A 23137-nucleotide genomic window follows, 5' to 3' on the forward strand; every position below is an offset into this window, starting at 1 on the left:
AAATAGCTTACATGTTCCTCATAAGATTGGCTTGAAAATTAAATGAGATCATGGATATACATTTTGTATCCTATTGCCTTCCTTGTACATTATGACAAACCAGTATGCACTAGATACTACTGCTCTTAACAAGGTAAAGACAGACATTGGAAAGACTTCAGGCAGATAAAATGTTGCATACAAATATTAAAAGTGAGAAACAGCATAGTGAGTTCTGTACAACTTTGGCATATGTGGAAAGGTAAGAAAAACTCATACAACACAGGTAACAAGTAGTCCTTTTCTCATCTGTCTTATGCCATAAAGACAAAAATGGAGTTCATTTTTAAAAATAAGCAAATAAAGATGTTATTTGACTAAGAATGTTAGATCATTTTACATTTTAGCAAAAAAATATATTGGCAGTTGCCTGGAGGAATACATTAGATAGAGGCAATTTTTAAAGGTAATAACATCTATTAGAATTTAATAAAGGATGATAGTCTCACATATTTAAAGATGTTGTGCTTTCCCTAATATTAAAAAACATTAAACAAAAAAAAATGAATACTTTCAGATACACAAAAAAACAAGCCAGAGAAGCCATGACTCCAGGAGCATGGCACTACCCCAGGAACGGAGTCAGCATCCGAAACCTTCAGAGGCTGGCACAACCCTACCTGAAAGCCGTCCCAAGACTCCTCAGATGCCGCCAACAACCCCATCCAGCAGTTCCTTCACCAAGGTACAATTTCCTGGGTCCCATGCCTCATATCTCCCAAACATAAATTACAGGGATCATTAGACTGTTAAAAGAGTTTCTCTTCCACAATCTCTTGATAAAATTAAATCACCCATGTGTTTACTGAATGCATGCAGTGAGATACTACCACATCACAGTCTTTGCTATCTAAAATATATTTGTGCAATGATTGCTGACCTCAAGAGGGCTAATATCTTGTGTTGCTCCACCTACCGAGAGGGGGAGGGGTAATGGCCAGACAAACAGAGATGAAGACAAAGCGTGCGTTATGACCCACATTCCAATTTCTTTCACAACTTTCCCCTTTGCTTATTGGTACTATTTCTGAATTTATTTTCAGCATTCCGAGTTGAAATAAGTATTCCAAGTATATATTTGGAAACATGTTATTTCATTGTTGGGAATCCATTTCTCCCATCTCATCGCTGGCAAGAATTTCCTTAAATTTCAGATGCCAGCTTAAATATTTTCCTCTGGCAAGTCCTCAATGATACAAGATAGCAGAACTGATGAGTCCTTCTACCCTTTACTTTTACAGGGCCTCCTGTCAATGAGAGTAAATTACTAATTTCACAGAAGTGAAGAGAGAGGCTTATTATATAAGATGTTTTCCATACTTCTTGATCTGGGATTTCCCTTAACAGGGTCAGTGTAGCACATGATATATTTGTAGAACAGAAAAAAACTACAAGTCCCAGCATAGAACATGTAACAACGACAATAATTATATTTCTATGATTTGAGCACTTAATTAGGTATTGGGTCTTAAATGTTGTTCCTGATGTACATTATCTCATTCCTTCTTCATAACCATCAAGAGGATGCTACTTTCTGTCCCAATTCACATAGAAGAAAACAGACATATGCAGACATAAAAAAAAAAAAATCTTCAAGTTCTCAAAGACAGTGTTAGAGTCAGGATTCATATCCAGACCTACTGAAATGTAAAACTTGAGCAATTTATGATTATATGTGGCTTTAAAGTTGAGATATACTAATGTCAGCAACTTATTTTAAAAATTTCAGAATTGACAGTGTCATGTAATGGGTTTGTTTGCATAGCCCAGGCTCTGCAGGGCTTCTCAAAAATAAGGTACCCAGAATGAACAAAGTCATACAGAAGCCACTCTCCAGAATTAGAGTCTTCTCATTCTTCTCTATAACAGAGTGCTTTTTATATAGTAGATAACTGAATTCTAGAAGTGGTAGAACAATGGAAATTAATGTATTATTAATGAATGGTAAAAATCAGTGAAAATAGAGAAAATTATATGATTGAGGAGACCTATGTCCTTGCTTCTGGAAAAAAATGTTTAAAAAATTACTTCAAACGCTCAAGTAGATTGTTAAGTATTTCTAAATATGATTGATAGCCCTGAGGATTCTGGTTAACTGATGCAGACTACAAAACAGCAGAATTCTGCATCTGGAATTGTGGATTTGAAAGAATCCTTCTAGCACAGTGATTAGATAGATAGATAGATAGATAGATAGATAGATAGATAGATAGAAACATAGAGCTGGATTTCCTACAATCTAAAGAACAGACAACAGGTGCCCATTTGTGTATTTCCTTGACTAGAAAGACTTAGTTAATAAACACCCATCGGACATTTTCAGAGCTAAGTTTGTAATTCTGGTTTCTGTATATGCAGAAGAGGAGATTTAGGGAAATTACACTTATATAGATATTCCGGAGAACATTCACAAAGAGAGGGTCCTATTAAAACAGATAAAATATTTAGCATGTTGTGGCTCATATTGAAAATTATTAACCAGAAAAAAATAATCTATTTTCCTCCCAACAACTAAGGACACAACCACTCAAACTCCTGACCTCAATCTCCTAATTCAGCCCCAGAGCAGAGTCTGCAGTGAACTGCAGTGAAGAACTCATTTCCATATGGGTTCCAGCATCAGGTTTCTCAGTTACGCCCAAAAACCACATAATACAGTTTCTTACACAAGATACTATCTTGCATTTCCCATTCCTGTGCTTCACAACATCATAATTACTAGGGTGACTGGATCAGGACAGGCACCTCATTGATCCAGACTGAATACAATCTCTTTAATAAAATTTATCATTATTAGTGAAGTATATTCTTTGAGACCCTATTAGATTTTGCCTTTTGGGGTTTACAAAATACATATTCATGAAATCATTCCTGACTCAAGAGAATTACTGTCTTTTGTTGGTCCAGGTGTAGAGAGAGATTGTGGGGATGTAGCCAGATAAAGGAAGATGAATACAAGAATGTGTTCATTATCTATATTCCAGTTACCTTTCATCCTTTCACTTTGTTTATGACCACACCTCAGGTTTTATTTTAAACTATCCATGGTCTTTTCCAAATCAGAAGCTTTGACATAGATTGCTTCCTTTGCTGGGATCATTTTCTCCAGTCTCTTCTCTAACCCACCTCTCCACAGGTGCCAGCTTAAATCCCTTCCTAGGACAAGTCCTCACTGGTACCTGTGGGGGTTTGTCCCACAGACCTCGACCCAACAACAGATGAATAATGTATACTGACACAGATATTCTGCCTGTCAGTTCGGCTAAGGGTCCAGGCCCATCACAGACACCAAGGAAGGTGCTATAAAGAGTAGTAGCCACAGCCTCCACTCTGCAGGCGTTTATTTAGCACAGATTTAATTGACAAAGGCTTTGAGTCAATACACCTGTAGGTAATTAATCTGATCGCCGACCCCCAAGTAGAGAGCAATTATGCACCCACGATTGATCAAAGGTTGGTCTTATGATCACATGAGTAAACACGCTATTTAGATAAACTACCTTCCTTTGAAACCACTTTAAGCTATTTACTCAAGGTAAGAATTAAGCTGCTCTCAGCCATAGCCCTATCTTGAGACTTTTACAAAACCTTCCAGCCTTCCAAGAAGATTTGTGTCTATGTCCTATAACTTCATCTTAAAATTTTTCTGCCAGCCTGACTGAACTACCACATGTCCCCCTTTTCTGTTTTCTGCATCAGGTTCTCTGGACTGAAGCATACAGATATGTGCAGCAACAAGTCTGTTGGGCAGGGCGGTCATTGCTCTTATTCTGGCTTTGCATCCTAGAATTAGCAAATAACATAAGACAACCATGACTATAATTAGCAGCATTCTTTTCCAGTCAGAGTGACCCCCAGGAGCAGGGCTCTAACCAGGAGAGATGATCTTGCACACCCTTCCATATGGCTGGTTGTTGGGTGTGTGGATCTATAGTGTGAAAGGATTCTAAAATTTTAGTTTTAAGTTGCTTTATGTCTTAAATTTTATGCTTTAAAATTTTATTCTAAAATTTTAGTTTTAAGTTGCTAAATTGTCATGAAAGGTTTCCCAGAGGCGTTGTTTCACTTCATCCCAACCATGTATTGATTGGTTCCGTGGTAGAGAAATGATACAGATATGTTTATGCCCCCCAGTGGCAGTTTCATTGCTGTCGGAATGCCAGTGCATCTTGTTGCTCCCCCACATATTCTAAGGCAGCCTTGAGGGCTCGCAGTAGTGCAAGAATCTTTTGATCTATACCTTGCTGTAAGAGAAGTTTATTAGACACATTTCTGGCCATATTATCTACAAAAGCAGCTGTTTGTACTGATTCAGTAATAGATGCAACAGCCACACTAGCGGTTGCCAGGATGACTATGGCTGAGACCATAAAGGCTATAAGTGTGCCTATGAATCTTTTGAGTCTGACCTGGGACAGGGGACATTCTTAGGTGGCAAGGACAGAAGAACCTTGCCAATCGCGTGTCAAATTGGCTGGTAGGAATGCCTCAGATTGTCTCCTTAATATCATAACACTAGCAATATTTAAGTTAGATATATTGTAATTAGTGATACATGAGGCAAACCAAGCCTGTCCCTGCACCCGGATCACAAACGCGGAGTTTTGGGGTATAATGGAAATATCAGTTCCCATAAGGAAAACATATGGATGGGGAGTGCAAATTAGGCACTGATCAGTGTGATTACGAGTGAAGGCTATAGTATAATTGTTACTGGAATTATGATATGTCCCATACCAGGTGTCAAAGGAGGTGCTAAGATGTCCCAGGTACCATAAAGTGTCATGGAGTGGCAAGGACTTTACTTGGGGTCTGGGATAACCCATCTCCCCATCAGCTCAAATCATAGGGGAATGGGATAAGGTTACAAAACGGTGATTGATGCCATGATGGATGAGGACATCAGTAAGACTGCCCTGCAAATAGCTGTGTGGGCTCCAGTCTAAGATGTTATAATAGCCTAGTTGGAGGCTATGGGCTTGTTCCCCATGACAGACCTCCCAGCTAAAGTGGAATTCATTACTTTCCCAGCTTTGTTCTTTAGCACAGGAAGGAATGTTTGGGAAAGCGGCATTAATTGCATTACCCAATTTGAGGCTACCTGCAGCTAAGACTGTTAAGGCATTTCTTTTGCCATGTTGTAGCCACAATTGGGTTTGGGCAGGTACACATTAAGGGTTAGAACCTTTATAACTTACACACAGTGGAAGGATAGTGGAGTGATATGTAGTGTTATCTGGCACCTTAGTCCAATGTGTGCCATTACTGAGAGACCCCACTGGGTGTAAATCTAACCCTCCTAGCCAAGCAATCACATTATTCAAGGCTGGGAAGGGAGTGTCTGCCCAGGTGACAGGGCAAAAGAAAGGTAGATCTAAGATATGAGCCCAGTAGAGTTTAGCAGGTACAGGTTGCAGACAAAGTGAGAGCATAAAAAAGGAACCATACCCTATGTGAGTTGCAATGTACAACAGAAAGCATAGCAAGAAGCAAATTATCTGGAGTGAATGGTGTCTGTGTCCGGAGCAGGATTCGTTCAGCCTCCTGAGTTGTCCTCTTCAGCATCCCCCAGGTAACGTCTGAGGCTTGTGTTGTCTGAGGAAGCCACATCGTCCAGGGCTGCAGGTCCTGTAGCATTAGTTCCTTCATTTCTGGTACCAGGTTGGGTCCTAGCCACGCCACGATATGGTTTGATGTGTCATGCTGGAATCCAAGGAGGACCTGAGGGCGTATGGACACAAGCATGCCCTCTTCCCCATGTTAATAATACACTTGGAACACACCATACATTACTGTTCACATCTTTCCATAAAACTGAAGGTTTTATGCCTAGAGAGGTTTTAGCAAAGTGCTTTTCTACAGCTTGTGCCGATAGTGTGGCAGGGTATTTACCCATACTCCCCCTTTTTTGTTTCTTGAATATATTTTTAAGTGTGGAGTCGGCATGTTCTACTATGGTTTGTCCTTGGGGGTTATATGGGATGCCTGTGGAATGTTAGATATTCTACATGTGACAAAATTGTTGAAATTGTGAGCTGGCATCAGCTGGACCATTATCAGTTTTAATTTTTGTGGGCCGTCCCATAAATGCAAAAGTTAATGACATATCCAGTGGATTTTCCAGGAAGAACATGTGCACTAATTAGATGAGTGTTCGTATCAACAGATACATGTACATATTTTAGTTTTCCAAATTCAGGGATATGTGTAATGTCTGTTTGCCATAACTGATTAGGTTCTAGTCCTCTAGGGTTAACACCTGTTGAAGGAGGGGATGTGCCTGTGAGCTGGCAATCTGGGAATTGTAGGATAATCTGTTTAGCCAGTCTCTGGGTAAATTGAAATTGCTTAGATAAGTTTCTCCAATTTTGGTGGAAAAACTGATGCGATTAGGTGGCTTGGTCAAGCAGTGATGTCATAACCTGAAGGTCTGCTTGATCATGGCCATAAGCCAATGGGCTAGGCAGTGAGTTGTGGGCTCGAATGTACGTAATAAAAATAAGATGTGTACGTTGATCTAGCAATTGCTGAAGTCAGAGGAAAAAAGCACATAGGGCAGGCTCCAGAGTGGACTTAATTAGGGCTGTCTGAAGGTTCTGCAATAAATAGAGTAAGCAGAATCGCTAACGATATTGACGGGCTGAGTGGAAAAAGTTTCCAAGGCCAATATCAGAGCCCCAATCTCAGCTCTCTGAGTGCTGGTAAACCGAGTTTGAGTGATTGAATTATGTGGTCTCCACCAGACTGGCGCTTTTCCATGTTTACGCAAACCATCAGTAAACAGTATTGAAGCACTAGGTATGGGGGAGTGAACTACTTTTGTAGGTAAAACATTTACTAGACTTTTTGGGAATGATGAAAAATGGGTGCATCCCAAGGGCTGTTGGTAGAATATCATCCATAAAATGAATAACCTTGCAATCAGGAAATTTTTCTTTCTACTGGGGAGCAGTTTGCTTTTAATTGCTCTTTAATTAACTCATGGGCCTCTTGTAATTTCTCTCCCTTTAGATGTTACTGTTTTACTTAAATTGGATTTGGAGAAAGTCACGTTAGGGGTAAGAGAGAGATAACAGTGGCCATTATTAGAAAGAGGTTTTTTAAATTTCTAAATTTTACTTAAATCTTAACATAGAATTATAATCTGGGGCGTCGCTTGTATACAAGGAGCACATGAAATTTTGCCGTGGTCCGCCTGCAGAGCTGGAGAGCTAAGCATGCGGGCCCCAGCGTGGTGGCTGCCTTGCGCTTGCCTAGGCGCCGCTGTTGCCTGTGTGGCTTTTCTTTTCTGTTTTCTGTGCCACTCCCTCCCGCTGCTGCAGGGCGGCTGCTGCCTGCTGGGTGGACCTTCCCACATGTGCCACCTGCCCCTCCCCAGCAGGCTACCTCCTGCAGCTGGGCCTGGCTTCCTGTAGCGGCAGCTGCCCAGGCTGAGTTCCTGGGAGCATTGGCTGGCTCCGGATTTGTGAGCTTCCCCACTGCCGAGCCTTTCTTTCTACCTACTGCTTGCTTGGTGGCACAACTTTGGCCTCTAATGCTTTTTTAAATCTTTTTATAAGCGTTAAAAGAAATGGGTTTATGATTGCCTTGTTGATCTCGCATTACTCTGCAGGCAAAGGGCTCCCTTCTAATGCCGCTTGCTTAAGACTGGGTTCCATACCTGGAGCATATCCTGCCTTTTTTCCCATCTATTGGAGGAAGGGATCTCAAGCAAAACCTCCGTTCCCGTTTGTTATTTTGGCCTGATGATACTGGGGCTGAGGGAAGAGGAAGTGGTAAGGCAGGTGACGGTTCCTCCTCCTTCCCCTTTTTAGGCTCTTCTGGTTATAACTAACCAGAGCCCCTCTAACTAAAGCCCATAGCGTTAGGGCTGTTACTGGGACCCATTGCCCTTGTGCATAATGTTGTTTAGGATTTCTCCCTACTTACTCCCAGAGCTCTACATCTAGCATGCCTTCTTTTAAGAACCATTGATTATGGGTTACAACCATTTGCATTAGGTCCCTTAATTGAGCCTGTGAAACTGAGGCTCCGCTAGCCTTAAGCAGCTGTTTCAATACTTTTATATACTGTTTCTGTTGAGCTGATAACTGTTGTCCCATGATGAAACCTAGCCTGAACAAGGCCCACCGGCGCTGAACTTGGAAATCCCAAGTGGACACTAATGACTTACTGACTCACTGACCGTGCAGTTCTTTTTCACCTTCGTTTTTGGGAGGTCCGTTGCACTGCCTTTGCAGTGTTCCTCACACGGGGTACCAGCTGCAGGGGTCCATCCTGCAGACCCTGACCCAACGACAGATGAATAATGTACACTGAGACAGATATTCTGCCTGTCACCTCAGCTAAGGGTCCAGGCCCCTCACAGCCACCAAGGAAGGCGCTGTAAAGAGCAGCAGCTGCGGCCTCGACTGGCTGGCCCTGTGGGCATTTATTTAGCACAGATTTAATTGACAAAGGCTTTTGAGTCAACAAACCTGTGGGTAATTTGGTTGCCGAACCCGCGGCAGTAGAGAGTGATTATGCACCCGCAGTTGATCAGAAGTTGGCCTTAAGACCACATGAGTAAACAAGCTATTTAGATAAACTACTCTACCTTCCTTTGTACCCACTTTAAGCTATTTACTCAAGGTAAGAATTAGGCTGCTTTCAGCCATAACCCTATCTTGTGACTTTTACAAAACCTTCCAGCCTTCCAAGAAGATTTGTGTCTATGTCCTATAACTTCATCTTAAAATTTTTCCCACCAGCCTGACTGAACTCCCACAGATACCCACATTTCAGATTAGATGAGGTCCTCCCATTGTTGGTTCTCTCCGGTCCTTCATTTATGAGCTTTCCTAGCTCCCTTTACTTTTCATGATAGCCTTAGAACAACTAGAGTGAAGGAGTGATTTTCCCCCTTTCTATACCATAAGCTCAGATGGTAGGTAGAGTTTACCCCAGAGGAACAAAATACAAGAGGGAAAAGGTCAGTTCATGCTATGTGCATCAATTCTTATTCCAGATTACCTTTTCCTCTGACATGATGGGGTAGTTACCTGCACTCAGGGTTCAGAAGCCTGTATTTATGGTGAAAGGGCAGGAAACTTGGAGAAAAAGCAAAATAATTAAATCACTAGTTTTACAATCGTTTCTCACCCCAGCCCTAAGCCCAGCAACAGACACCTCCACCACCTTGTATACACTCTGGAAGACAGGCTTCCTATGTACAAGCTCTCTGTTTTGTTTTTGTTGTTATCATTGTAGTTCTTAGTTCTAACTCACTATATTGCCTCAGTAGTTTATTCAAGTATTATTTGAGCTAGCAGCCTGTGTCTTTTTGCCAACTTGGCACAAGTGGCTATGAATGGAGCCCTTGCTCAATCATTGCAGCCTCAGATCCATATTCTCTTGGCCACTTCAATGTCCACTTAAATGAACATCTCCAGACAACAATGCCTTTCTCACTTACATTGATTGAATGGGATTATGTAGGAATTTCTAAATCTTACCTGCCAAAATCTTAATCACAAACCTTGCTAAAGCTGTACAGATTATTCTGCTGTACGTGAACATCTCTAGAGCACAGAAATCCCAGGAGAATATTATGCCTTTTTGGCCTCAAATACCTAAACACATCATGCAGCCATTTATTCTTGGGTGTCCAACTACCACCTGTAAAAAAAGAGTATCCAACTACTTACTTATGACTCACTAGGTGAGCAGGAAAGTCTCGTTCCACTCATCGTGGGTTTGCCAGATTTTGTCTGATATAGTTTGTATATGGATTGGGATTTAAAACAAGAAGCAACCTATTCTTATCGTTAATTTCTTACGTTATGTTAACCTAAAGCCAAAAACACAAATTGACATGAATCAGGACCAGGAATGGTAAAGAAAAGCATTACTCTGAGAACATTTTTTTAATAATTTAAAATACTAGTCAACCAGAGTATATATGTTCTCATCCAAATTCCACCATTGTGATGGACTGTTTTATTTGACTATTTTTGAGAAGATAATAACTCAAGATGTTTTTGTCAATAAGTGGTAGAAACAAATAAAGAAGTTTTTTTAATAAAATACTTTCTATACCAGTTTGATCTAGAGTTTCCATGAGAAAGGTAAACAGGGAGTACAAGACACAAGTGATCAGAGTAGACATCCAAATCCCTGCAGAATGAGTATAATACCAAACATAAATTATATTCTACTTTCTGAGTATTTACAGGGTACTGGTTTTAAAACCTGCATTCTATATGTATATGTATATTATCACATCCCTTTTTCATAACACAGTCATGAGAATGCTACTCTTAGCCTTATACATAAGAGAAAACTGAAATACATAGGATTTAAAAATATTCCCCAAGTTTACAAAGATAGTGAGTGTGCTAAATGTAAATTATATGTACTTTATGTATCTTTTCTTATTTGTTCTGCATTACACTGCCTTGATGATGTCATTATTAGTCGTCACATTTCATATTTCTAAATACTGAGGAAATGAGAGGTTAAATCTTCATTTAAGATACTGCTTTTGAGGGACAAGATAACTAACTAGAAACAGCTAGTGTGCACCACTCTTGTAGAGAGAAGAGAGTAGCAAGTAAATGCTAGATCTTCAACTGGAACATCCAGGTGGACCATTGAGAACCACCAAGAAAACAGCTTTACCCATGGAGAATAGAGAAGAGTAAGACAAGACAATTGCTCACCTGGGAATGGCGTGAAGCCAGAGGAGGCTTCTCCACTGCAGGGAGATGGTGGGTGAGTGAGAGTCTCTGTGGACCCATACCTTTGCCACCCTGGGCTCAGGAGATATTCCCATGAGACTACCCCACTGGAGCCTTCAGACTGAGGGGGGAGCTAAGCGGAGCCTGGGCAGAGCTGCCACTCAGGCATACAGGGAACACTTGGAGCCTTGGATCCAAGTATCCTGGAATTAGCGGCTGCAGCTCTGGCAATAGGGGAGGTCAGGCTGCGCCACAGGCCTTCAGGAAAGGAGCTAAATCCAGGGTACTAAGCAGCACTGGACTGCAAGCCTCGCCTCCACTGCACCTCACAGGATAAAGTCCACTAGCGTAGTACTCCAGGCACCCCCCTGCCTGGGCTCCTCGGCCGGTAGCAGATCTGCACTTCCCTGGCATGGAGCCCCCAGAGGGAGAGGCAGCCCGCCAATTTTGCTGTTTCACAGCCATTGTCACGGCTGCCTTCAGGCCCTGGAGCGTGTGTGGTGATTAGGGACTGGCCGGATCCCCAGCACAGCACAGATGCCTCATGAAAGAGTGGCCAGACTGTTTTATACGTGGATTCCGGATGCCAGTTCTCCTCACTGGGCAGGACCTCCTGACTTCAGACTCCAGCTACTCCCTGCCTGGGCTATGGTGACTATAGCATCTCTATACTTCCCTGGGATGGAACTCCTAGTGGGAAAGTTCGGCTGACATTTTTCCTGTCTTGCAGCCCTCACATCAATTGCCTTCAGGTTCTGAAGGAAGGGCAGTGATTGGTGATGGGTGGATCCCCAGCACACTGGAGCCACCCCACGGAGAAGTGGCTGGAGTGTTGTAAACATAGGTCCCTGTTCACATTTTTCCTCACTGGGTGGGGTCCTCAGGCCTAGGGCTCGAACACAACTACCCTGCCCCCTCCTGAACACTTCAGTGGAAAGCAGCTTTGCATTTGTCTCAGGAGAAAATCTCAGAGACTACCCACAACTTCTCCACCATTGCAGCTGCAGTGGCACTGCCCTAACTGCGCTTGGGCCATGAAAGAAACAAAGGATCTGGTCACTATGCTGGCACCTCCAGCGCACAACAGCGAGCACTGGAGAGGAGTCCAGTCTCTCTTCCCTATGAGCTCCCAGCCCCACTCTTCACCAGACAGGGCTCCTGGCTTTGAACTACAGAACAACTGCCTCACCCATGGCTAAGCATGATGTCTGCTAGTGACTCTGTGTTTCCCTGGGGGGTCCCAGAGGCAACTGACTGCCCCACTGCAATGGCCAAAGCAGTGGTTCTGCCCCGATCCCCTTAGTCCAAGGAAGAAACAAAGACCCCGAGAGTTTCACCTGCGCTTCTAGCATACTACAGTCACCATACAGGCAGTGAGGCACAGTCTCTTCTCCCTATGAATCCTCAGTGCCCCACTCTTCAATGAGCTGAGCCCCTAGTTGTGGCCAGCAATGTAACTGCCCATTTCCTAGCTGAACATTCCCTGTAGCAGTGGCTCTGCATTCCCCTGAGGTGCAGCTCCCAGAGGCAACCAAAAGGCCCTCTGCCACTGCTGCTGCAGTGGTACTGCCCTGCTGCCTTCAGACTGAGGAGGAGCTGCAGTTGCCCTTAGGAGAAGAACTCAGTCTATCTCTCTTGTGATCCACCCGTAGCCCTGCTCTTCACCAAACAAGGACCCTCTGGCTTGGACCCCCAGCACAGCTGCCCCATCTTAGGCCAATTGCACTGGCTGATAGCAGCTCCTCATTTCCCTGGGGTGGACCACCAAGAGGCAAGTGAAAGGCCCTCTGCCATACCACTGCTAAGGTTTCTTCTGCTGCAGCCTCCAAGCTGGGGAGGGAACATAAAGTCTGAGCTCACCCCAGAGCTGCAGTGTGCCAAACCAAGATCTGCAGCCAGTACTCAAGTGGGAAAGGAGCCCACACTTTCAGAGCACTGAGAGGGAGCATGCCTTGCATATGGCAGAGCAAGAGTCTACCTACTGACCAGTACACTTAAACGCCACCTACTGGATCACAGCCCAAAACTCCAACACCAAAAATATTTTGCTAATATAGACCCCTGTGTAACCATGGACAAGAATTTAGCTAGAAATTAAAATCCTGCACAAAGCCCCAGCTCTCTAAAAACATCCAGGAAAGAAGGTTTCTAACTACTCAAAAGAAAGAAACAGTGCAAGAACTCTGGCAATTCAGAAAGCCAGAGTGTCTTGTTTCCTCCAAATGATTGCACTAGTTCCCCAGCAAAGGTTCTTAGCCAGGCTGAAATGGCTGAAATGACAGAAATAGAATTCAGATTATGGGTAGGAATTAAGATAATTGACATTCAAGAGAAAGTTAAAACTCAGCCCAAGAAATCTAAGGGTTTCAATAAAATGATACAGGAGCTGATAGAAAAAAATGGCCATCATAAAAAAGAACTAAATTGATCTGATAAAGCTGAAAAATACACTACAAGAATTTCATAATGCAATTGCATGTATTAACACCAGAATGAAATAACCTAAGGAAAAAACCTCAGAGTTCAAAGACTGGCTTTCTGAAATAACTCAATCAGAAATAAAATAAAGAAAAAAGGAACTAAAAAGAATGAAAAAAACCTCTGAGAAATATGGGATTATGTGAAGAGACAAAGTCTAGAACTCACTGGTGTCCCTGAAAGAGACAAGGAGAAAGCAAACACCTTTAAAACACATTTCAGGATATCATCCATGAAAACTTCCCCAACCTTGTTAGAGAGGCAAACTTTCAAATTCAGAGTACATAGAGAACTCCTGTGAGATACTACACAAAAAGACCATCCCCAAGACACATAATCATAAGCTTCTCCAAGGTTGAAATGAATTTTAAAATGTTAAAGACAGCTAGAAAGAAAGGGCAGGTCATCTACAAAATGAACCCTATCGGGCTAACAGCAGAACTTTCAACAGGAGCCTGACAAGCCAGAAGAGCTTTGGGCCTATATTCAGCATTCTTAAAAAAAATAATTTTCAATCAATAATTTCATATACAGTCAAACAAATCTTCATAAATGAAAAAAGAAATGAGGTCCCTTTTAGACAAACAGATGCTGAGGGAATTTGTTACCACCAGACCTGCCTTATAAGAGATACTGAAAATTATGGAAAGGAAAGAACATTACCAGACACTACAAAAACACAATTAAGTACACAGAATAGTGACACTATAAAGCAACCACACAAACAAGTCTGCATAATAATCGGCTAACAACACAATGACAGTATCAAATCTGCAGATGTCAATATTAACCTTTAATGTAAACAGACTACACACTCCACTTAAAAGGCACAGAGTGGCAAGCTGGATAAAGAAGCAAGACCCAATGGTATACTGTCTTCAAGAGACCTATCTCACATGCAATGACACCCATTAGCTCAAAATAAAGAGACAAAGAAAAATCTACCAAACAAACAGAAAGCAGAAATAAAAAACAGAGGGTGCCATCCTAATTTCAGACAAAACAGACTTTAAACCAACAAAGAGTTAAAAAGACAAAGAAGGGCATTTCATAATGGTAAAGGCTTTGATTTAACAAGAAGACCTAAATATCTTGAATATATACACACACAACACAGGTGCACCTACACTCATAAAACAAGTTCTCAGAGACCCACAAAGAGACTTAGATTCACATACAATAATAGCGGGAGACTTCAACACCACACTGGCAGTATTAGATTGATCACTGAGGCAAAAGAAACAGCAAAGATATTCAGGACCTGCACTCAATACTTGACCAGATGGACCTAATGAACATTTACAGAACTCTCCACCTAAAACCACGGAACACACATTCTTCTTATTGCCACATAGCACACACTCTAAAATTGACCACACAATCAGATACAAAACAATCCTCAGCAAATTCAAGAAAACAGAATCATACTAGCCACCTTCTCAGAACATAGTGCAATAAAAGTATAAATCTATAGTAAGAAAATGGCTCCAACCATACAGTTACATGGAAATTAAACAACCTTCTCCTGAATGACTTTTGGGTGAATAATGAAGGCAGAAATAAAGAAATTCTTTGAAACTAATGAGAACAAAGATAAAATACATCAGAATCTCTGGGACATTGCTAAGTCAGTCTTAAGAGAGAGGTTTGTAGCACTAAGTACTCACATCAAAAAATTTAAAAGATCTCACATTAACAACTTAACATCACAACTAGAACTAGAAAAACAAGAACAATCAATCCGCAAGTTAGCAGGACACAAGAAATAACCAATATCAGAGCTAAACTAAAAGAAATTGAGATGTAAAAAAAAAAACAGACAAAAGATCGACAAAGCCAGGAGTTCACCTATTGAAAAAATTAATAAGAGAGATTGCTAGATAGACTAAAAAAAGAGACAAGATCTAAATAAACACAATTAGAAATGACAAAGGGAAATTACCACTGACCCCACAGAAATACAACAATCCTTCAGAGACTACTATAATCAATTCTACGCACACAAGCTATAAAACCTAGAAGAAGTGGATAAATTCCTAGAAACATATAACCTCTGAAGACTAACCCAGGAGGAAATTGAGTATCTAAATAGACCAATAACAAGTTCTGAAATTGAATCGGTAAGGAAAAGTCTACCAACTAAAAGTAGTCCATGACCAGATGGATTCACAGCCAAATGCTATCAGATGCATAAAGAAGGGTTGGTACCATTCCTACTGAAACTATTCCAAAATTTGAGGAGGAGGGACTCCTCTCCAATTCATTCTATGAGGTTAGCATCATCCTGATACCAAAAGGCAGAGACACAACAAAAAAAGAAAACTTCAGGTGGTTATTCTTGATGAACACAGATGCAAAAATCCTCAACAAAATACAAGTAAACAAAATCCAGCAGTACATCAACACAGTCAAGTAGGCTTTATCTCTGGAATACAAGATTACATACACAAAGCAATAAATGTGATTCATCACATAAACAGAACTAAAATCAAATGCTACATAATCATCTCAATCGATGCAGAAACAGCTTCCAATAAAATGCAACATCCCTTCATGTTAAAAACGCTAAATACGCTAGACATTGAATGAACACACTTCAAAATAATAAGAACTATCTCCAGTAAACCCACAGCCAATATCATACCTTATGGACAAAAGCTAGAAGCACTCCCCTTGAAAACTGGAACAAGGAAAGGATGGCCTCTCTCACCATTGCTATTCAACAGAGTACTAGAAATCCTGGCCAGAGGAATCAGGCAAGATAAAGAAATAAAAGGCATCCAAGTAGGAAAAGAGAAAGTCAAAATATCCCTTTTTGCAGATGACAAAATCCTATACTTAGAAAAACCCATAGTCTCTACAGAAAAGCTCTTTGATCTCATAAACAGCTTCAGCAAAGTTTCAGGATACAAAATCAATATACAAAAATCAGTACACATTCCTATAAACCAACAACATCCAAGCTGAGAGTCAAAACAGGAATGTAATTCCATTCACAATTGCCACAGAAATTGACAAAAAGATTTCTTGTATTCATCAAGGTTGGAAATCACCATACAACATTTTTTTCTAGAGCAGACTCTTTGTGGGATGAGAGGGTTTTCTTAGAATGTAGTATGTTTTGTATATTGTCTCTTATGTGACAGGCACTGTGTACATCACTTTGGATCCATTTTTCTCATAATCTTCAAATCAAAATAGTGAGGCAATCATTTCATTTTTTAGATGAGGAAACTGAAGCTTGGAGAGGTTAGGCAATCACAGAGAGGCTAACCAAGGAGGTAGTTATTGTAGATAATTCCTATCTACAATAAGAATTACAAAACACTGCTCAAAGAAATGAGGGAACACAAACAAATAGAAAAAGTTCCATGCTCGTGGATAGGAAAAATCAATATTATTAAAAATGGCCATATTTCTCAAAGCAATGTACAGATTCAATGCTATTCCTATCAAACCACCAATGACATTCTTCACAGAATTAGAAAACACTATTTTAAAATTTATATAAAACGAAAAATGAACTTGAATAGTCAAAGCATTCCTAAGCAAAAAGAACAATGCTGGAGGTACCACTTTGCCCAACTTCAAACTATACTACAAGGTTACAGTAACCAAAACAGCATAGTACTGGTACAAAAACAGACACATCGACCAATGGAACAGAATAGAGAGCTCAGAAATAAGACCACCCAACTACAATCACTGGATCTTTGACAAAGTTGACAATAACAAGCAATGGGGTAACGACGCTTTTTTCAATAAATGGTGCTGGGATAACTGGCTAGCCATATGCAGAAGATTAAAACTGGACCCCTTCCTTACACCATATAGAAAAGTCAACTCAAGATGAATTGAAGACTTCAGTGTAAAACCTAAAACTATAAAATCCCTGGAAGATGACCTAGAAAATACCATTCTGGATACAGGACCTGGCAAAGACTTCATTTTGAAGATGCCATAAACAATTAAAACATAGAGGAAGAAATGACAAATAGGACTTCATTAAACTAATGAGCTTCTGCACAGCAAAAGAAACTACCAACAAAGTAATCAAACAATCTACAGAATGAGAAAAAAAAAATTGCAAACTCTGCACCCAACAAAGATCTGTTATCCAGAATCTATAAGGAATGTAAACAAATTTACAAGAAAAAAATGAGCCACCCCATTCAAAAGTGGGTAAAGGACATGAACAAACATTTCTCAATAGAAAACATACACATGGCCAACAAACATATGAAAAAAAGTTCAACATCACTAATTATTAGAGAAATGCAAATCAAAACCACAATGAGATAACATCTCACACCAATCAGAGTGACTGTTATTGAAAAGTCAAAAAATAACAGATGCTGGTGAGCTTGTACAGAAAAGGGAACACTTATATACTGCCAGTGGGAGTGTTAATTAGTTCAGCCATTGTGGAAAGCAGTGTGACATTTCCTCAAAGAACTTAAAACAGAACTCCCATTTAACCCAGCAATTCTAGTACTGGGCATATACCCAAAGGAATATAAATTATTCTACCACAAAGACACATGCATGCATACGTTCGTTGCACCACTATTCACAATAGCAAAGACATGGAATCACCCTAAATGTCCACCGACGTTAGACTGGATAAAGAAAGTGTGGTACATGTGCACAATGGAATAATACACAGCCACAAAAAACAAACAGATCATGTCCTTTGCACCAACATGAATGGAGTTGGATGCCATTATCCTAAGCAACTTAATTCAAGAATAGAAAACCCAATGCCACATGTTGTTACTTATAAATGGAGCTAAACAATGAGAACACATGGACCCAAAGAGGAGAACAACAGACACTGGGGCCTACTTGAAGAAAGACGATGGGAAGAGGGAGAGGATTAAAAAACAAGTCTTAGTGGGTATCAGGCTTAATACTTGGGTGATGAAATAATCTGTCCACCAAACCCCTGTGACATGCAGTTTACCTATATAACAAACCTGCACATGTACCTCTGAACCTTACAGTCAATATTCAAATCCAGGCTTAATGAACTCTAAAACTTAAGTATTTCATGGTCATATATTGCTTCCAGAGTCAGAATGTAGATGTCAAAATTTCTGAAATATTTTTCTATATATTTAAAGTTAGACATTGTTATGGCTTGAGTTTGTTTCCATAATTCAGGTTCTGCAAGGCTTCTCTTGAGAAATTAGATAACTGTGACTCACTATCTCATTCTTTGTCTTTAACTGCCATGTTAAGGCCTATGGATCAGATGCCTATATCTTCAGTGAATGGGCAGGCAACTTGAAGCTAAGGTAAAAGGAAAACTGAATCACTATCCTCCAATCTAGTATATTACCCATTACCAAACGGCACTCGGACCAACCTTCTTTCTGCATCCCTAATACATGCGTACCAGTTGAAGACAGGACTCCTATGTAAGGAGTTCTCATTTTTTCATTTTGTTTTGTTACTGCTTTTGTTCTTATTGACTGGTCCATTCCAATAATTCATATTTCTCTGTACACTTTCTAAAATTGCTATTTGTGGATGGTGATATCAATCTAGCCTCTTTGCCATCTTACTTCAGGTGGTTAGATGAATCCCATTCCTAGTCATTATCAGCTCGGATCCATTTGTTCTCTGCTACAACATTTAAAGACAATCCGTTTTCTGACGCATAATGGCTTAGATATAATGGAGCGACAGTTTCTAAGTTATCTTGTCTAAATACATAATACAGCCATTTCTACATTTATAGGAATTATTCTGCTATACGTAAAATCCCTTAGATACAATAGCTTTAGAAAGAGGCACGTATCTCCATGGCCACCTACACCTAAATGCACCATGGACCTTTTCTGTTTTGGTGACCCACTCGAAGGTTGTCTCACCACTCAATCTATGATTCACCAGCTGAGCAGGAAAGACTTGCCCTTTTACTCGTTTTGTGTATGAAATAGGTTCATTATGCTTTGGGATCTAAACTCCGAAGAAGACAGAAGCATGACCATCTGTCATGACTCATCTAAAGCATAGATAGCAGAATGGCATGAGTCATGATCAGGGATGGTAGTAGGGAGAAATTACTATGAGGAAAATAATCAACAACTATTTAAATTAATATCCAACCAAAGCTAAGATCTTAGGCATCCAAATTCTGCTACTGTAATGAAAATGTTTTTATTTGTATTTTATTTTGTATATTTAATTTTTAATGATTTAGGGGGTACAAGTGTAGCTGTGTTATATGGCTAAATAGCACAGTGATGAAGTTGGGACTTTTAGTGTATCCATCACCTGGATGGTGTATGTGGTACCCATTAGATAATCTCTCATCCCTCACCCTATTCCCACACTTCCATCTTTCTGAGTCTCCAGTGTCGATTATCACACCGCCTCTATGTCCAATATCACTTCTTGGACTTTCCACTGAGATAACTGTAATATCTGATCTTATCAGTTTTGACTTATTTTGAAGAGATACTTGTTCAATCCACTTTTATCAATGAGATTAGACTACTAACTTTGGTAGAAGGGAATAGAGACTAGCTTATTTAATATTCTTCCCATACCTCCTCAGTGAGATTTTCTACAACTGGGTCAACATAAAGCATAAAATATCTGTGAATAGAGCAAACACACAAACCCTGCATATACTATAACAATGAAAATAATAATGATATTTCTTCTTATTGAGCATTTACTGGATTCTAAAGTAAAGCTATGTTTATTACAAAATGCATAGCATATATTCTTTATTGTATATCCATGAAGATGCAACATATATCCCATTTCACATATGAGAATCATGAGGTTCAAAGCAGTTAGAAATCTCTCCGAAGTTAATAAAGATAATTAGTGTTAGATGCAAGATTCATATTCAACTTAGTCAATTAAAAAGTTTTTGTAGTTTAGGGAGTATGTTTCTTCCAGTGTGAGAGTATATATTAAAATATCTGTAATGTATCAGTAAGCATTTCAAATAGTGTTGAATTTTACATTTGGTTTTATAATACAGACTCTTGAAGCTTCTAAAACAGGATGAGGTACACAAGATGACTAGGGTTTGTTGTCCTCACTAGGAAACCACCATAAGCAAACAGATCTTTCAGCACTTTTCTTCCATCTCCTTAAGGACAAAAGAAAAATGCTATGGAAATCTACAAGTAGAAATAAATGAGAGCGATTTGATATTGGAAGTAGAATGTCCTTAAGTGCTTCCCTTAGTGACATTAGAGAGAGTCACGTATGATTTTCTGGACACCCACTATCCTTACATTAACAAGGTATAAAAAAAGACAGTTACTGGGAATGCCCTAGTGAAATCTGGAATGGTTCTGATTACTGTTGGGAATCCTGAAGGATTTTGGATACCTGATGCATATCATTGGATAACCAGAACCCTGACTGGAACTGTGCTTTCAGAGAGTGCTGATAGCAAAATGAAGATCAGTATGCCCAAACAACCGACAGCTGAGTTTTCTGGGTCCTGAAGTGCAAATTACGGGAATCCTTTGCGTATTTGCTTGATGAAAATGGCTTCCATCCATTTGGCTAACATTGTTCTGAAACTTCTACCCTTATAACCTAGAAGGTTGTTTAACAAAAATAACTCCAGCAGAGGTGCTTGACCAAGTTAGCCTAGATGAGTTTTCACTAGAAACAGAGCCAAGGCCCAATCACACACCTATAGAATTTCAGTCAATAAAATGAAGGATGAATGCCATTTGTGAATGTGCAGGTGAAGAGGTTAGGATATCTAAAATTATGCTGTTTTCCAGAGAAAATGCAAGAGGGATGACAATGTAAAAAGAAGAAAAGAAAAAATAAATTTAAAAAAGCAAAACAGATAGATGATGATATAGATATAGATGATATAGATAGATACAGATATAGAGGCACATACATAATCAGGCTTTATCTCATAGTGAAACCATTAATCAGAAAAGTCAGTCTTTTCCTCAGAACACAGATGCCAGAATCACCCGAACATATGACTCCAATAAGTTAGTATCCTCTCAAAAGTGGATAGTCTGCATAGGTAAGCTTCAGGCGTCAGAGAACCTCCAACTCTGAACCATCCTCAGATGTCACAGAAAATGTCACAAACCCCACCTGGTAGTTCTTTAACCAAAGTACCAGCTTCTTGTTGCCATTCTTTGTGCCTCCCTTGGTTATAATTAAAGGGATAATCAGTATCTTGACAGAGCTTTTCAGTCAATATCTGACTAAATACAGTTTTTTATTTTACTGTATTTCTCATTCATCTATTAAGTATGTAATCAGAGATGCTACTAGATTCTCAGATTTTTATGATTTATAAGGGATACATTAATAAAATCATTCCTGACCTAAAGACATTATTGTGATTTATGGTCCACATATAGAGAAAGAGTGGAGGAGAGTATACAAAGATGAAGAAATACAAGAATGTGTTCCTCTCTTACATTGTATTGTTCATTCACAGCTTTCCCCCTTTGCTTCAGAACCATAACTCACAGTTTATTTTCAACATTCTTACTCTTTCCTATATGCGTTGTTTCATATACGGTACCCCCTTTGTCTGGAATCTTTTTCTCCTATTCCTTCCCTGGCCCTTATATATTTCTGGGCCAGCCTAAAACTGTCCTCAAGCAAGACCTCCTGATAACCCCATCCAAACATAAGACAGATCATCTCTTTGTGTCCTTCACGTGTCCATTTATTTCCTTTATAATACTTGTCACCACAGTAATTATAGTATATTTTCAACCCTGTAAGTAATTGAGATTACATATACTACCTGCTCAGGTAAGTAAAAACAAGGGTCCATGAATGAGTTTATATCTGTGTGTATCAAATCCTATTCCACACTACATTTTACTTACCAGTAAGTTGGACTGTGTAATCACCTGCCTCTGTGCCACAGCACCCTCTATCAGCAGTGAACAAGAAGTCAACTTACAGAAAGAAAAGGGGAGTATTAAGTCATTATTCTCTCATTTAGTTTTGTGCCCAGGCCCCAAGATCCACACTGACACAGCCTACAGCCTCAATGACTCCCCCACACCTATGAGTTGAAGACAGACTTATTCTTTACAGGAGTTTGCTATATGTGATTGGATTTTTCTTTATTATTTTGTTATCGTTACCCAAAGTTCATATTTTCCTGAAGAGTGTCTACAGATTTTATCTGGTGGATCAGTAAGCAGGCAGTGTGTTTTTCTCATCTTGGCAGAAGTAGCCTCAAACAGACCCCATGCCTAACCATTGCCAGCTCAGATCCATTTTCTCTTATACTATAATGCTAGTTTCTGTGTATGCTGAAATGTGGGTTAAGAAAACTAAATGTATGCCAGCATCCAGAGAGATTAGCAGAGAGAAGATGCTATAAAAAGGGATTTTGACACACACACACACACACACACATCCAACTTATATAGGAAACTATTAAGCAGAAAAAACAGTTCTTTCTGTCATAAAGTGAAAGACTAAAGTACCCAAATTTATGACTCCAGAAGGATGAAGCCCGCCCAGGAGCACAGTCATCGCCTGCAAACTTTAGAATCATCTCACCAACTGCGGCCCCTTCTGTTTCTTCTGATACTTTCACCAACCGCCATCCAGCAGTTCCTTAAATAAGGTACCACCTTTCTATTTCCATTCCTGTACCTCTAAAATATAATTGTAGGGGTAATCAGAGTCTTCAGAGGGATTCTCATTTAAACTCTGACTATATATTATTTCATTATTTTACTACATTTCTCATTCATTTATCACTATATAATTGGACATGCCACTGGATTCTAAGTCTTTTAATACTCACAAAACATGCATTCATGAAATCAATTCTGTCTTCAAGATTACTGTTTTTCATTGGTGCAAATATAGTGTATGTGGGGAGGTATCCAGACAAGGAGAAATGAATACAACAGTAT

General features: G+C 39.9%; 1 protein-coding gene across 4 annotated transcripts in view; it reads left to right on the forward strand.

The window, feature by feature from the left end:
- The window catches only part of PYHIN1 (pyrin and HIN domain family member 1), a 38257-nt gene that overhangs the window by 12073 nt on the left and 3047 nt on the right, over positions 1-23137 (forward strand). For 2 of the 4 annotated variants that reach the window (XM_025383448.1, XM_025383456.1), the window contains exons 7-8: positions 557-724; positions 22718-22842. In XM_025383448.1, coding sequence (XP_025239233.1) covers positions 557-724; positions 22718-22837 — 288 coding nt within the window. In that variant the 3' untranslated portion in view covers positions 22838-22842. The remainder of the gene's footprint in view (positions 1-556; positions 725-22717; positions 22843-23137) is intronic. The other 2 variants (XM_025383465.1, XM_025383473.1) reach the window with 1 other exon arrangement.

This window comes from Theropithecus gelada, chromosome 1 (assembly GCF_003255815.1).
Source record: "Theropithecus gelada isolate Dixy chromosome 1, Tgel_1.0, whole genome shotgun sequence".
In the NCBI taxonomy this organism is placed as follows: domain Eukaryota; kingdom Metazoa; phylum Chordata; class Mammalia; order Primates; family Cercopithecidae; genus Theropithecus; species Theropithecus gelada.